At 40.7% G+C, this 16,960-nt stretch overlaps 2 protein-coding genes across 5 annotated transcripts in view; one reads left to right on the forward strand and one right to left on the reverse strand.

Annotated features, from left to right (window-relative positions):
• Positions 1-109: 109 nt before the first annotated feature.
• Positions 110-12,276, reverse strand: LOC114527682 (neurogenic locus notch homolog protein 2-like). The gene is made up of 32 exons (XM_028549389.1): positions 11,387-12,276; positions 11,078-11,212; positions 10,759-10,862; positions 10,477-10,585; positions 10,284-10,400; positions 10,021-10,179; positions 9,796-9,906; positions 9,490-9,600; positions 9,282-9,392; positions 9,070-9,183; positions 8,868-8,978; positions 8,637-8,747; positions 8,151-8,261; positions 7,947-8,060; positions 7,588-7,698; positions 7,367-7,480; positions 7,161-7,271; positions 6,788-6,910; positions 6,452-6,568; positions 6,063-6,176; positions 5,367-5,663; positions 4,865-5,056; positions 4,210-4,446; positions 2,827-3,330; positions 2,272-2,376; positions 1,905-2,015; positions 1,634-1,744; positions 1,317-1,433; positions 1,056-1,166; positions 856-972; positions 571-687; positions 110-225 (listed from the first exon to the last, which is right to left on the reverse strand). The coding sequence occupies exons 1-32, from the start codon at positions 12,105-12,107 to the stop codon at positions 110-112; spliced, it is 5,064 nt and encodes a 1,687-aa protein (XP_028405190.1). The 5' UTR covers positions 12,108-12,276.
• Positions 12,277-13,243: 967 nt separating this feature from the next.
• LOC114527443 (adhesive plaque matrix protein 2-like) overlaps positions 13,244-16,960 on the forward strand; it is a 32,314-nt gene continuing 28,597 nt past the window's right edge. For all 4 annotated transcript variants that reach the window (XR_003687417.1, XR_003687416.1, XM_028549093.1 and 1 more), the window contains exons 1-10: positions 13,244-13,317; positions 13,491-13,826; positions 14,743-14,853; positions 14,924-15,034; positions 15,144-15,260; positions 15,342-15,452; positions 15,714-15,824; positions 16,297-16,404; positions 16,574-16,741; positions 16,855-16,950. Coding sequence is in view for 2 of the 4 variants with exons in the window: in XM_028549093.1 (XP_028404894.1) it covers positions 13,541-13,826; positions 14,743-14,853; positions 14,924-15,034; positions 15,144-15,260; positions 15,342-15,452; positions 15,714-15,824; positions 16,297-16,404; positions 16,574-16,741; positions 16,855-16,950 (1,219 nt within the window). In the remaining 2 variants the exon portion in view is untranslated. The remainder of the gene's footprint in view (positions 13,318-13,490; positions 13,827-14,742; positions 14,854-14,923; positions 15,035-15,143; positions 15,261-15,341; positions 15,453-15,713; positions 15,825-16,296; positions 16,405-16,573; positions 16,742-16,854; positions 16,951-16,960) is intronic.

Consider the following 16,960-nt stretch of genomic DNA (forward strand, 5'->3'; position numbering starts at 1 on the left):
AGTGCTCCTCTTCTGAAAGCAAGAAGAACGAATTGGCTTCACACGGGTCAAACTGTGGTCTGACATAACTGTATATACTGACTTCTTTTCTTCTACTGTTCTTCACACTTTACCTTCGCAATGTTGTCCTTTGTATCCAGAAGCAGACTTTTGTCTGAAGCCCAAACGATGTCGTACATGTTCCCCCGTTGAGACACGGGCTGTTTTCACATGCGTTGATATGATCTAAATGCATATTGAATGATATGTTTCACGACTTAAAACGACTCCAAAATTTTAATGCAAAAAGGTTTTTGTCTTCAGTCGAGTCATCTTCAGGTAAATTACAACATGTTTCGACTTGGAGTGATGGTCGTATTAGAGTTACGTCACGCAGATGATTTGAGGTGGAAAACGTTTTGTATTCTGTATTTTCAACCAATTTCAGAGAGTAAAATATCATTAAAGTTGAAAGAAAACGTGATGAGAAAGAGATAGATATTCCGGTTGAAATATTGAGGAAGTTCTTGTTAATGTATGAAGAGAACTGGGAGTTCATTATCGATGTCATATGAAGATGTCATGACTTGCCTTCACAGTTGGTTCCTTTGTAAGGTTTTGGACATTCGCATCTGTAGTCGCCCGTGGTGAAACTTTCATGACAAAATCCACCATTTTGACATGGATTAGGCTCGCATCTTTTCTCCACTACAGTAAAAGAAGTCTTGTGAATTTTCACAGCGCTTAATAAAGGATTTAGGATAGTATGTGTAGTTTTTTTGAGAGAATAGAGAGAGTATTCAGTTTGTCTTATAAAGGAAGAAAGTTATGATAGGATTTATAATTTGTATCTTTGTATATGTTCTCAAATCTTACTTTCACATGTTCTGCCTCTAAAACCTCTAGCACATGCGCATTTGAAGACCATTGGCCCGAGATTAATGCAGGAGCCATCATTCAGACAAGGCTCTGAATCACACGGATTCATCACAGCTAGAAAAAAATGTCAAAATTTAATATAAAAATTTCACACAAACTCTTTCTTCATTAAAATGTGACTCTTATGTTTTTCTCACCTTCACAGCTCACTCCAGTGAAACCTTGAGGACAGAGGCACTGAAATGCTCCCTGATTATCAAGACATGTCCCACCGTTTCGACATGGGCTTGTGTGACACCGACTTTCAACTAAACAAGATAGGTTGGTTACAAATAGTTATGTACTTTGTTTATTTACTTCATTTACACTTCATTTACACTTCATTTACATAGCTCGATCTATGCTAAAGCCTAAAATTAGTTATCCTAAAGCTTGAATCGTATGACTTCAAAACTTACGTTCACAATGAATGCCATTGTATCCGGAAGGACACAAACATGATACCGAGGCAGGTCCCTCGCCACCCATGCATGTCCCACCGTTCATACAAGGGCTAAGATGACAGTGATCGATCTCTACAAAGTAATAAAACAGTTTTGAGGCGCCAAAATACATATCGGTTTTCATGTCAAATCCACTATTGTATTAAAGCGCGTCAGAATGGAGGACAGTTTTTGAAAGGTTTTGTTGGGGGAATAAGCGTATTCAAGTGTATTCAGATTGGACAGTTTGTGAAAGGTTTTGTTGGGAAACAAGCGCGAGGTGTTTCGCTTACCTTCGCAGGTGGGACCCCTGTACTCTGCCCCACAACTGCATTCAAATCCTGCGTTAATTTCGGTGCATGATCCACCGTTTTTGCAGGGGTTAGGTTGACACTTGTTGTGTTCTGTAGACGAAAATTAGGATCATGTCAAATATATGAAAATAATAGGCTGAAGAACGAGATTAAGGAATGCGGTTCATCTGTCGTGTTTAAATGGAATGCATGGGGATGATTAGGAGTAAATAAGGATAGTTAGGTAAAGAGGTGGATCATGGTATCGTACCTTCACAGTTTACTCCTTTGAATCCCTCACTGCAAGTGCAGACGAAAGCGCCGTCAGCTTCAGTACAAACCCCAGCGTTTCTACACGGATTAGGATGGCAATGATTCTCCTCTGAAAATGAAAAGAAGGTGGATTGTATGTGAGCCATTATCCTGAATGCTATTACCCGGATTATCGGAGGATTCAGGATAATGTACATAAATTGTCAGATTCCTATGTAGTCTACCCGTGAGCTCTTGTACTTTGAACACCTTCCTATGGATCTCCAGCTGTAAGTAAGTCCAACTTGACTGTTCTCAATTCGAAGGAAAATATGCAAATATTTCGCCAGCGAACAATTTCTCTGCAAGTGAAAATCTAGACCCACCTTCGCAGTCAGATCCTTTGAATCCAGAGGAACAGATACACTCGTATCCCTCTTTGATCTCGTTGCACGTTCCTCCATTCTGACATGGATTCGGCTCGCAGCGTTCTAAGAAAGACGCAGATCCACTTTTGTCGATTAGGTCGACCAGTGCTAATACAAGGCTGGGCCTCCTTGGGGGGAAATATGGTTGATCTCTGGATCTTAATGTGCCCTAGTTGATGCTTTGATAGATGACGAAGTGGAAAAGTGGAAATAATTAAGAATTTTGAATGTTTTTTGGTCTTCGATGAGGAGCAAAATGCAGGCACTGAGATGGTGCATTGGTTTGAAGCGCATTTTATTTGAAATTAAACATTACAAACAAACCACTCGATCTGGATCTATAAGATAAGTACATTTAGGAAACAAATCTTGCAGGTTTTCCTAGGGCTTCCCATGGAAGCTGATTCCTACCTTGACAGAGCTTTGGGTCGAATCCTCAAAGTATCTGTCATGTTTTTCCCGGTAAATTGAGACCTGAATCCCTGAAGCTTGTTGTTTCAACTGACTACCTACCGTCATCTGCTTCCTCGTCTTCTAATCCGTGCGATACCGCCGTTCCATCCAAGCCAGCTCCAAGCAGCGGGCTCTGAGGCAATCCTCCGGCATATCCGGCAAATCCCTGCGACAGAGCCTGCCTGTTATTATACAAGGACGGATACCTACTTGCCAGCAAATGCATTACACGTGCGGAATAAGGCAAGGCTAATGGCGGCCTTGGTATGTGTGTTGTCACAATCGTTCTTTGCGTTAACGGAGACGGTTTCATCCATATGTAAGGCCGGTTTCCGAAATATCTAATCCTCGGCCTGTTTATAAACTGCCTTTTTGTCGTATTATTCTTAGTCACTCCATTCTTATTCGAATGCTTTAAAACGCTTTTTCCATTGCTTTTAGTAATATGTGGCTTTTTCTTTCCGCGCGACTTGGCAGAAACGTCAGCGATTAAAATCACAACGATTGCAACAGCGACCAAAACAAAGCAAGCCCTTTTCATGATCCCAAATTCATTAGGGCTTTTTGTCGGAATTTTTTACAGAGTTCGCCTTAATCTTTGACTTGTTTCAATCTTCCTCTCCGACCGAGGAAATTTAGCGATCTTTCCGAAGCGTATTGCCACCCCACAAGTACCTGTTCCACTTTGAACAAATTGTATTTTCTCGCTTGTGGTCGATTGAATTGTGATTGACTGCTTTTTGATAAATTAGGGACTTATCATTTCGGATTTGAAGGCACTGTTTGATATATTGACTTCCACTGAAAACACAAGAAGAATTAATGGGATCTTTTATTGAAATATCTGGTTTTTCATATCAGAATTGTTATTTTAAATTGTCGCTATGCCTGTCAAAATATCGCGTTGTTGTGTTGTTTAAGTCAGAGCGTAAAGACGTCCATTGAGAAGTAAAATCGAGTGAAAATATCTGGCATTTGAGAGTGAAGACTAGGGCTCATTATACCTCAGTATAGTTCAACAAGGAACACTGGAAGAATTTTTCTTTTGTCAGGAAAACTTTCTTGGGTTTAGCCGAGTAAATTGGGGCAATTTTGTCGAAGATTAATGCCCTTTTACTCAGTTTATTTTAATCACGAAACAAGTTTTGATAGTCCATCGTAGTAAACTCGATACTTAACAGCAAACGTATGTTATCTATCAAAATGATTCACTTTGGTCAATTTTATTGCATTTAAACATAAATGAACTACCGTATTTTTAGCTATTTACATCCAGGGTCATTTTGGGTTCGACTTCCGATGCCGTTTGGTATACCACGATGACGTCACATTTCCACGATGACGTCACTATTGACTAAAGGTCAACTGATTTTTTTCATTGATATTTCATCCTGGAAGTGGATGCCGGTTGCATCATGACTCCAGAAATATTCCGAGATCAGCGTTCCCTTCGTACCCGTACGAGCTGCATTCCTTGTGATAAGCGGACAATCTGACCGCGTCTTGAGCCACCAGGCAGTGCTGACTGCGGTATGCCCATCGCCTGAGCTTCAAGTTCCTCGTCCGTTGGCTGGTTGTTTGCCGAATAATCTTCGGTTTTTGTTGCTGAATTTCCTATCCTGTATTCTGGGTTGCCTGTGTTAACATTGTTTTGTTCCTGTGTGTCATAGGTTCGTCTTACTAAAGGGAAAAGGAAAATTTACTGTGTTGAGTTTGTTTCTCTTTCAACCTTCCTCAATGTCAGTTGATCATTGCAGTACTGCTAGTCTGGCTGAGTGCTGACTGTTGCTACTAATACTAGCCTGACTAGTCTAGTACTTACTGCTTTGCAATGTTTTATTCAGTGTTTCTCTTTCAACCTTCCTCAATGTCAGTTGATCATTGCAATACTGCTAGTCTGACTGAGTGTTGACTGTTGCTACTAATACTAGCCTGACTAGTCTAGTACTTACTGCTTTGCAATGTTTTATTCAGTGTTTCACTGCCTCGATGTCAGTTGATCATCGCAGTGCTGGTAGTCTGACTAAGTGTTTAGTACTCCTACCAATCTAATGAGAGAATGTCTTCCAAGAGTACTACCCGCCCCATACGATCTCACCTGTAGGAAAAGTTGGTGGTCCCGGAGTTGGAACGGGAACATTGCCATAATTGCTCTGTCTCGGATCAATAGGGCTACTGTATCGTGATATGAGGTCTGGTTTGGGCACTGGCACGTAGCCCTGTCTGTCATACCCTTGGGTGAGCGATGATATCAGATCTGATGTTCCACCATCCACATTGCCAAGATTCACTGGAAAATAAAATGTCAACATGGCATATTCTTCTTCACATTGCTGTGGATGTGGCATTTTTTGAAATGCATGTCTGTGTACCATGCCTGCTGGGAAGGTACCTAGCTTATTGCTCTTTCAGAGAGATCTTTATTGAAGAGTTTACTCGAAAAAAGAAGAAATTTTAGCACTGAATATACTTTTTAATAAGTACAGAGAACTGATGAATTCCTCATTTGACAGATCAAGTCAGGTCTTCCGGCAGCAATTGACTTTCAAACTTTTGCCTCCCAAACCACCATCATGTGGTTTTATTTCATTCATACTCACTTTGACAATTTCGCCCGGAGAAACCATAGGGACAGAGACATTTGTAGCCTATTGAATCGAAGGCGATATCAGAGAACTTGTGTGCGTCCATGCACGTGGCACCGTGCTGACAGGGCTGTGAATAACACGCGAATTGAGGCACTTCGCAATTTTTTCCACTGTAGCCATTAATGCAGAAGCATTTGTAGGCGTCTTGGTTGTTCAGTCTGACCAGGTTGCTTTGGCTGTTTCTCTGGTCGTAACAAGTACCATGGTTTAAACACGGGTGCAGTGCACAAGGGTTTGTCTCATCGTGAGCTGCAAAGAAATGATAACACGGTTAGCGCGCTATCCCTGGTATTCCTGTTTGATATATGACCTCATATCGGTTGTGATTAGTGCACTCTGTGTCCTCAGCTTATCGAAGTATCCTGGTTTATCCCCTCTGAAATGCTAACCCCATATCACTAACCACTAACTCAAGGCAGAATTCTAGTCCATGCACTAAGCTCTTTACAGTTCTCCGCGATTACATTCATCTAACTAAAGTTAATCGTTTAGAAGCATTGAGGTTCCTTCGAGTTTGTTTTGCAATGCTTTGTTACTTATCTTCATCAATTTGTTGTTGTATATGGTAGCCGTTTATGACAGTATTAGTATGAGAACTTGTCCATCTCTCTTTTGCCGGCTCAATTTGATGATTTGGTGAACACGTACCTTGACATTTCTGTCCTTTGTAACCGAGCTTGCATTTGCAGACGAAACCAACATGAGTGCTGAAACACGTCGCTCCATTCAAACAGGGGTTCTGTGGGTAGCAATAATCGTTGTCTGCAAAGAAAAATGGTTATTAATACAGTGAAAATTGTATTAGGGGTCCTGTGGGGGGGGGGGGCGTGTTCGTTGCTCAGGTGTGTAAGTCTTCTTCATATTTTCTTTTGGGTTTAGATGCTGACCCAGTTACTGTGCGACTTGTTTAGTTAGTTTGAAATGCAATCTGAGGACAATCTAGGAAGGTCATAGCACTTTACATCGAGGAAATCTTTACATAGGAAATCTAAAACATTATTGGGTGAAAGAAGAGAACACTTTGTACATGCACTTACGTTCGCAATGAAGACCTCGTTTTCCCGCAGCACAAATGCAATGATATCCAAGACGATTGTCTGCCAGGAAACATTTGCCTGCATTCTGACAGGGGTTTGGAACGCATGCGTCCTTTCCTGTGAAGCAACATTGGAACTTTTAAAATACAAATCACTATTATTTATACTTATCTTCTATAACCATTCCGTCATCTGTTAGTATCAGAGATGCTCAAATTCAAATACGTTTTACGCTCGTGATTGGTTAACCTGATACAGTTATCGCATTTGATTGGTTCATGTTCCCTCAACGGTACAAGTCAAAGCTATTTTCAAAAACAACGGAGTGTTTCTTACTCTGGCACTGGTTTCCAGCAAAGCCTCGTTTGCAAACACACATGTAGCCGTGCTCATTTGCTTTGTCTTCAGCGCAAAATCCATCGTTGAGACAGGGATTGGGCATGCAAGGAGAACTATAACCTTGAAAAGAAATAACAAGATTTGGTTAAAGGAATAGTGAGTGCGTTATTCTCTTCCGTGTTCGTACAAGCGATACTCAAACTAACTCAAGTCTGTTTAAAACTTGATTCGGATCATCTTTACTCTTGATGTATGAGATGTAAAACTGCAACTATACTTTTTATCAAGTATCGGCAGATCTGCTTTCAACGAATTCAATAGCACGTTCTATACTCTGTGTCTGAGAGGAGACAATGAAGAGTATTCCTACCATCACAATTTTTGCCGCCAAAACCTTCAGGGCAATCACACTCATACCCAGACTTCGTGTTGTAACATTTGCCACCGTTCTTACAGACATGTCTGTGACAATAGTTCACTTCTGCAGGAAAAAAATGCGGCAAGTATTTCAAAAATATGATAATCAAACTTATCTTAACCGTGACGAAAATATACCATCCCATTCTATCTCTTTACCTTCACAGTGATCCCCCAAGAACCCTGGATGACACTTGCAGACAACATTATGCCCATCGCTTTTACAAACGCCGTTGTTCTCGCAGGGATTGTCGGGAAAGCATAAGTTGTGTTCTGAAAAATTATTGATGTTACGAGTTAGATTGTGGTGTACTGATCTGACCTGCTGTTTATGGTGGATGTCATGTCGAGTCGAGGGGTTATACCAATCCTCTTCTCACCTTGGCAGTGATGTCCTCCCCACTCCAGTGGACAGTGGCAAATGTAAGTGTTGTGGAAGGTCTCGCATCGTCCTCCGTTTAAACATGGATTGTGATAGCAATGGCTGCGAACTAAATTGATTAAAAAACAATACGAGCCACAGTTTGCAATGAACTGGTTTGAGCCACAGTCACGAAAGACTTATAAGAAATATTTTACAACTCTTCCCGACTAGTTTTGAACTTTGAAGAGTTGCCTTGATTTGCTGCTCACAGTCTGGGTTTTAAAGTGGAGCTCTTTTACCGTGTAAGATTTGGTTAAGGCTTTGGCGATTGGCGTTTTACCTGCACACAAGCAAACCTGAATTGAGCATACTTACGATGGCACAGGGATCCCGTGTACCCTGGTTCACATTCACAGCGATAGCTTCCATCATCTTGCGTCTTGCATTCTGAATTGTGCTGGCAGGGATTGGGTAGACAGGGGTCTGAATCTACAATGAAAAATATAAACATTCAAGGATGTTGTTTTCAGACAAGAGAGGTTTTGAAATCAACGAGGATGACATCATTCATCTGCTTACGTTCGCAAAGTTTTCCCACAAAGCCTTTCGGGCATTTGCACTGTGCGTTGCTCCTGATTGTTATACATTCACCGCCGTTCGTACAAGGGTTCCGCTTGCATGGGTTTTCATCTGTCGAGAGATGAGAAAGAGACGAATGAGAGTATGTGCAGTCAAGCAAGCAATCAATCAGCGATATCAATGACTTCATAGTTTGCTGAAGTTGGCTCAGTGGAGGTCTGTGAATTCCATAAAGACTGGAACGATGGCGGTTGTGTGGCCGCCATCTTTGAAATCAATTTGAAGCCAAATTGTGTCAATAACGTGAAGACGAAAACATTAGAAAGGGATTGGCGTTGTCATTTCAAGTTATCGATGGTAGTTGTCGATTGAAGTTATCGTTCCAGTTGAGATAGAGTTCACTGGTGGAGGTAGATCAATTGATATTTCCAGCAATAAGCTCTATAAACACTAGTTTTATTTATTAACCATAATTTATCATCTTACTTTCACAATGAACTCCAACAAATTCATTTACACAGTCACATCGATAACCCCCAGCGCTGTTTGAACATCGACCTCCGTTTTGGCAGGGGTCTGGATCACAATTATCGTAATCTTTAGTAAAGATATCATAAATTAATACAGTTGTCATACTGTCGATAGCCTTGATCAGGAAGGTCTATAGCTTTCAATCCAATTCCAGAGTCTGATATGCAAGGTTGTGTCTAAACCTACCTTTACAGTTCACTCCAGTAAAACCACGAGAACAGCGGCATTGAAATGAGGCTCCGTTTGTCTTGCATACTCCGTGGTTAGCGCACGGGTTTGGTTCGCATAAATCTTTCACTAAATATCGAGAGAAATACATGTATGCCTTGTTTGTGAATGAAAAACGGCCTGCTGCTCGTGTTCAAGAATTCTTCAAACAGTTTCTTACGTTCGCAGTGCAGTCCAGTAAATCCTGTGGGACAAATACAGGATATGACGCCTTTTGTAGAACGGCATTTACCAGCGTTCTTGCAGGGAGTTCGCAGAAAACATAGATCTTGCTCTGAAAGTTGTTGAAGATGGATGAGTATGGATAGGAATAGCTTCTATCCAATTTGTGTAAAAAAATCGATCAGTCGCATCTCAACAAGTTTGAATTACCTTGGCATCGAGGACCAGTGAATCCATTCGCGCAATGACAGACGTGTTTTGTTCCGTATCTCTTGCAGGCTCCCATGTTCACGCAAGGGTTGGGAATGCAGGGATTCTTAGCTTTAAACGAACCAAAATAAGAGAGTCAACTCGCTTCTTTTTGTTTGAGCCCGGAACTCTTTACAAGTGACATTATGGAAGTAGAAAGAAGGTTTACCTTCGCAGTTTAGACCAATGAACTGTGGAAGACATCTACACTTGTACCCAGCGTCTCGGATGACGCACACGCCGCTGTGAAGACATGGATTTGGGTTGCAAAAGTCGGTCGCTACAGAAGAGACGATAAAAAGTCATGATGTGGCATTTTATAGAATTATAAGCGCAGAAGTTTTTAAAAAGAACGAAGAAACTTTATGACATCTTGTGAGAGCTAACGGTACATGTTTAGCAATGTTCTTTTTTCTAAGTACAAGTTCAGGTTAGCGAGGTAAATTTGGATTTCTGACTGAGTGCTTCCACTTACATTCGCACGTCTTCCCTTTGAACCCAGGCTTGCAACGACACAGGAATTCCCCGCCACCTTCAATGCATAATCCACCGTTCATACAAGGAGCTTCCGCACAGAAATCTTGTGCTTTGGATGAGGAAAAATGAAGGAATGGAAACATTAAGTTGGTGAAGGAAATGGGGTTGGGAATTATCATGCGAGTGTGGATATCACCCCAAATATCCATATAATCACACCTACCTTCACAGGTGTCTCCCTTGTAGCCATCCTCACAGTAACACGTGTACCCTGAGGGGGTGGGTGAGCATGTCCCCCCATGAGAGCAAGGATTTGGTTGACATTCATCCACTGGGGGTTTAAATAGTTGTAACGTCCTTACTTTGGCCTCCTCCACTTCAACTGAAACCATTAAAGATTGAGTATCATCCCTCACAGCACAGCAAAACTCGATTCCTGTTTGTTTCCTGGACAATTTAACAGAAATTATCGATCAATGACATTACCTTTACAACTGCAATCATTACATCTCCATCCAGTTCTGCAAACACACGAGTATCGTCCAGCGGCCTCGACACATCTCCCGCCATTTTGACAAGGATTCACAAGACAAGGATTTTCAACTAGAATAAACAATCCGTTTATTATCCACTGATAATCTTTATAATGTGATGTTTTATTGATAAACATTGTACATACGTTGACACGTCTTTCCTCGGTATCCTCTCGCGCATGTGCAGACGAAACCATTATCCAGCTCAGTACAAGTCCCTCCATTTTGACACGGCTCATTTTCACATTGGAGCTCCTCTGAAGAAAAGAAAAAACAAAAAACCTCGGTTAAATATGCTCTGTATTTGAAATGGAAAGCTCTGTGCTTCTTATTAAAGTACTATGTCAACCGACCAACCTTACCCAGTGAGCTTCACTTTTAGCAACCAAGTTACTGCTCCATATATATATAGAGCTCACTGACCTTACCTTGGCATGTTCGCCGCGATATCCAGCGGCGCACGAACACTCGTATCCAGTCACTATACACACCATCATTTTACAAGGGTTCGGCGTGCACGCTCGATGCTGTGCTGCAGAGTAATGAAATGAATTTGACTGACTTTAGTTGATCCGGGTGGATATAGTTCTAAATCCTCTCATATTGACACTGGTCTAATCCTGGATTAATACCTATCAATCCTAATATAATTCTTACCATATTCATACCTAAATCAATCCTAATATAATTCTTACCATAATGATTGATACTAATCTTGAACTAATCTAATCCTGATATAATCCTTACCATATTGACACCGTAGTCCAGTATACCCAGGCTTACATGAACATTTATATCGACCCCTGCCTGTTGATATGCAGTGCCCGTGTTGACACGTGTGGATCTGACAGGGGTGAAGATGAAGGTGTCTGTATGCTTGCTCTAAAAGGGAAAACTATGGATGACCCTCGATGAAAGAAGACTCATTTTTACACTGCATGCGCGTGGTAATACACATTCAGATCTCATGCAAATCTTCTCCCCTCTTCACCTCAGAATAGTTTTGATAAAACGCTTTACGTTAACGACGTTGAAATTCCAACACCATGCACTGACCTCTCAATTCTTCAAGCTCTCTTAGTTTTTCCATCTCAACCAGCTTCTCGATCTGCGAATCCTCATTCGTCAGCAGCGGCTGACTCGCATCTCCTCCATTGCCAACAAGAGAGCTTTCTTGCGACGAATACGGCGAATATCCTTGAACCAAACCACCTCCTCCGATTGAACTGCGGTAGTCTTCATGAGGTAGCACAACATGACTTGCCGGCAACACGTCTTTTGTGTAGTAATTCAAGCCGATCATTTTGGAGGCGTATTTTTTGTTTACATCCAAGGCATCATTCAACTGATTATCGTTTACGAGTTCAGCCGAATTCTCATAATGCTTGTCCTTGAAGTCCGGCATATCTCCCTGCAGTATCGGGGCATCTATGTCCGATCGTCTTTTCGAATACAACTTTGTCAAATATTGCCGGTAGTTTGCTAGCTGAGCTAAGTGTTGCTTTTGGGCCATTAACGACGAAGCAATGTTGTTTCGCTGGCTAGCCGCTGTCTGTTGAATGTTTGTTGTTTGGACGCGAGGTCGATCCGTTACAAAGTTATAAAGTACATTTCGCTTTCCTTTATTTTGAATGCTATTGCCAAAGCTTGATCTTTTACTTCGCTGCTTTTCTTTAAAGGCTGTGTTTAGTTCAACGTTTACTAATACCAATAAAAGTAAACAAACTGCTTTCTTCTTGTTCAATCCACTCAGAATGTTGCCTCTAATGAAGCCCATATTTATCCAGTTTTTTTTTACATTTTCCTTTAGATTGACATCATTATATTGCTATTAAAAATCCTAAATTTAACTCCAGTATATTCGAGCTATATCTTCATATCACGCTGATGAAGTCCACCTGTAAAATTCATTGTTTTTTAAAGCAGTTTGACGGGTGCTATATTGGGGACTTTGAAATCTAGCTGACCGCTTTTCGTGCTTTGCTGAACGGCCGTGCTTTGTGTCTGAACAGAGTAATTTTTAAACGAAATTTCTTTTTTTATGCGACGGAACAGTGTATTTGTACAAATGAACGAGTGAATTATAGCGACGTTTCTAAATCATGTTGATTTTAAACCATGCATGGGTTTTAACCGTTCACCATGGGTAGTGAAGTTCAACTCCATGGTCAAACTAGTACCCAGGTCATGCCTCGAGATTGTTCTATACAAGTACGGCTTCCAATGCCGTTCAGACTCAAACCACGAGAACTAGTTGTAGAATATTACCTACACTAGACCACCACGTTTGAAATATCTTTCTCAGGTAGTTCAGACACAAACCACGACAGCTTATTGTAGAATACTGCCTACACTGGACCGTCACGTCTGAGATATCTTTCTCAGGTAGTTCAGACACAAATCACGACAGTTTATTGTGGAATACTACCTACACTGGACCAACCACGTTTGAAATATCTTTCTCAGGTAGTTCAGACACAAACCACGACAACTTATTGTAGAATACCACCTACACTGGACCGTCAGTCCGTCACGTCTGAGATATCTTTCTCAGGTAGTTCAGACACAGTCTATACGATAGAACAACTTTGTGTGAGATATAATTTCAGATAGTTCAGTCACAAACCACTTAATGTAAGTGGTTAAACAACTTAGAAATTGATCTACATTGCTTAATTTGGTCCCACGTCAGGAAAGTTAAATTGATCACAATCGCAGGCGATAATAAGATTCAAAAAACCCTCACAACTAATTGCTTAAGGATCTCCAATATTAAAAAATGAAGACGAAATTAAAATATTAATACAGGTTGATAATTTCAAAGGTGCTACACTCTAGATTTCATTGTACACTACAATTCACTACCCGCAAAAACAACCGGTGGTGCCTTTCAAATTCTTTCCTGTAGAAAAAAATACTCCGACGGACAAGAACTAACTGCTTTCAAATAAACAAGGATTTTTTTCGTATTTCAAGTTGTTTATCGAGTAAGAACGTTTAACAGAATATTAAGATATCATTTGTTTTGTTTTTGCTATGAACGGCGACTATATACGCGTGATTTACTTCAGCAAACTAAAATCAATTATTCTTCATGAATATATTAACAAGCCGTGGAGGAAACTAGCTCAGAGCAATTTTGCTTTCTATATCTTTTCAGGATTCCAATGTGATTTTCTGACGGAATCTGGGTCTAGAGAAGACCTCGCTATGAATTTATTGTTGGCGTTTTATGGATTTTGTTTGATACTGCTCGTGAACGATAAAGTCCACGGGAATCAGCAAGGACGTCATGGGGCCAACAAGAAGCATAGTAAACATCAAAAGAAACGGGTTGGTTTAAAAGAAAATGATTTCAAGAAGACGCATTTGAGTTCAAAGGATAAAAAGGCAGACATTACTAAACGACAGTTTATGTTCAGACCTTATGGGCCTCCCAATTACCCAATCCTAAAACCTCCACCGATACGCCATTTTGTAGTTCATCACCACGCAAGTAAGTTGAATTCCCTGGTGCGATTTGTGGAAGTATAAATGACTCTTATCAAACGAGCCACATTCTTCTAAAATGCCTGGTTTAATCATCTTAAAAACACTTCATCAAGCAATATTTAGTTTGTTTGAAAAAAAGGTCAACCTATAAGAGTTGTTTACATTGACTGTTGATCTTCTGTTAATATAAATTGTAATAATATTTATATGGAGACAAGTTTGCCGAGATTTAAAGCTAAGACAAAAGATTCAAGTGCATTGCTTGTGATGTATTTCAGCAATCTTGTATCATTTTGATTCTTCGGTTGTAAAATTATAACTTCTCTCAAAAAACTACGAGGTACCTGCTGGGCAGTGTGACTATGTATGCAAATTTTTTGAACCAAAGCTGCTCAAATCTAGTAAAACTGGCCTCCCCCCCTCCTGGTCGAAATGTGGTAATTATCAAATTCAAGTCTGGCTGTCTCTGTGCATTCGACCGGATCTGGTAAAAAAATTCACCAGATTTGGTCAAACTGCTGCAGGGATTGTCTTGTCTTTTAAAAAACCTTTTGATAGATGATAACGAGTGAATAAGTTACAAACGTTTATGTTAGGGCACCAAATTTATACTCTATTGCTAACTATTCGCTCGTTCACATCTATCAGAGGGAAAATCGTGCAAAAGACGTACAGCATGAGTCATCCTATTTTGCCGGATACAGTTAACTTCTGCCGTATGGAATTTAGCTTGTCGATGATAAAGCAGTACTGAATTGGGTTGAGTTGATTTGCTGCTCATATACATTGTAAATCAACAGACTATAAAACATCCATCAGAAGTGAATTGGATCTCCTGAAATTGGATCATGTGCTTGGGGTCCCCACGACCGTTCTGATTCCATCAACTGTTTTTCTGAACTTGATTTCATCTTTTCTAGTTCCAGTGGCTTGTGATCCTAACCCGTGCCAGAACGCGGGAACTTGTACTGTAGTTGTCAAGGGTTACGAGTGCACGTGCCCGGCTGGGTTCATGGGCTCACATTGTGAAGGTATGACCTTGTTCAGTATGTTAGAATAGCCGACTGATCTCGAATTAATACCTGGATGTTTTGATCATAGTTCGAAGTCAATGTGAACCAAATCCATGTAAGAATGGTGGATCGTGCTACGATGTGGGGACTGGATACGAATGCACGTGTTCCATTGGTTTCAAAGGCAGCACTTGTGAAGGTACGTCGTGTAGTATTCATATTATTATACGAACATTACAGAGCGACTAATGCTATTCAAAGTAATGATTTTAAAATGCAGTCATTCAGAGAATTTTGTGTGTTTTCAGACAAGAACAAGTGTCATCCTAATCCTTGTCGCAATGGAGGGATATGTACGGGTACCAATGACCTTGATGGATTTGAATGTACTTGCAGGGAGGGATACAAGGGGAAGAGTTGTGAAGGTAAAGGATAATCCGGTTACATCTCCTACCATTGTCACTGCCTTGTTTCAGACTATCGGCTGATTCTACTTTTTATTTTAGCTGTAAACCAGTGTAGTCCTAATCCCTGCAAGAACGGAGCGTTGTGTATCGAGAAGGGGGCTAAGTACGAATGCACGTGTCCTCTAGGATACAAGGGAGTAACTTGTGAAGGTGAGGAACAAGTGTGGGTATTTATCGGTATATAGTAACGGTAGCATTAAGCTCGTATTCCGTTTGGTTGTTCGCAATAGAAACATAAAATCGATTCAACAAATGTCTTACGTAAATAATTTAAATTATAATCAAAAGAACAATAAAAGTATTAAAGGCGACTAAAGCAGGAGGTTTTCCAACAGAGAAACTATAAAGTCCACGTATAAATACATATGATATACACGCACGATGCAAGCAAATTCATTTTGTGTTGCATAGAACGCAGTAATTGTTTCTCTGCGCCATGTCTCAACGGTGGAACTTGCATTGAAGAACCTGGCGGATATAAATGCAACTGTAAATATCATTACAGCGGCATAAATTGCCAAGGTATGTGCTGGGTATGGTGTGTTTCTCAAGACTGGTTGAGATCTGGAACTTCGAGACATTAGGCAGATTTAGCATGAGGACGTGGACGTCAAAAAAGACGTAAAAATGGCGAATAAATGGCTTGGTATGTCCATATATAGGCATCACGCCATTTATTTGCCATTTTCACGTCCTCTTTGACGTTCACGTCCTCATGCTAAATCTTTCTATTGAGAGACGTTAGAACACCGTTAAGATCTCTTATATGTATATATCGCTGGTGATTGTAGCACAGATTTTCCCAGAGAGTGCTGTGGGGAAGGGGGAGGGGATGGGGGGTTGGACGGCACCTGCATGTGGCTCTTCCCTCAAATGAACCTGGATCCTAGAGAGAGTTTTGCATCACACAGGAATACACCGATTTACAATCGAAAAACACCCTGCAAATTTCAATTAAAAGGGAATCTTAAACTTATCTTATGACTATTTTTAGATCACGTTTGCCACCCTTCTCCATGTCAGAATTCCGGGACGTGTCTCGAGGAACGTGGATCTTTCAGATGTGTTTGTGGCATAGGATACCATGGAAATAACTGCGAATGTATGCGTATTTACTTTTGTATTTAACGACACTTGAATGCTGCTTAATAAAGCACCTGCGCATGCCATTGTTGGCTCTTGAGTCTTATAAACTGCTCAGTTGCATGATTCCATTTAATGCTCAATGAGTTTAAAAATAAGATCTAATTCTTAGCATTTCTGTGTTTCAGACGAGACACCCTGTATTTCACATCCTTGTCTCAATGGTGGCACTTGCATTGACACAACTGCTGTGCACTATCATCACCTTGATGCCAGCATGGTATCCCCATCATCTATGTACACTAATGGATATTATTGCAAATGTTCCTCGGGGTATTCAGGGACACATTGTGAAGGTAAGGTGCATGAGATGAAAATGAAGTACAGTAGAGTTTCGAGCGGGATGTTATTGCAAGGGTTCCTTGGGGGCTATAAGTGTGATACTGAGATATTTCTTTGTATTTTCAAGATGACTCCTGCAGTCACTGTCATTTCTTCGCGGATTGTTTTGGAACCAGATGTCGTTGCAGAGCTGGTTACCATGGAGACGGGAAGCGCTGTCACAGTGAGTGAAA

The sequence above is a fragment of the Dendronephthya gigantea genome, unplaced genomic scaffold (assembly GCF_004324835.1).
Source record: "Dendronephthya gigantea isolate DGI-Jeju-01 unplaced genomic scaffold, DenGig_1.0 000045F, whole genome shotgun sequence".
In the NCBI taxonomy this organism is placed as follows: domain Eukaryota; kingdom Metazoa; phylum Cnidaria; class Anthozoa; order Malacalcyonacea; family Nephtheidae; genus Dendronephthya; species Dendronephthya gigantea.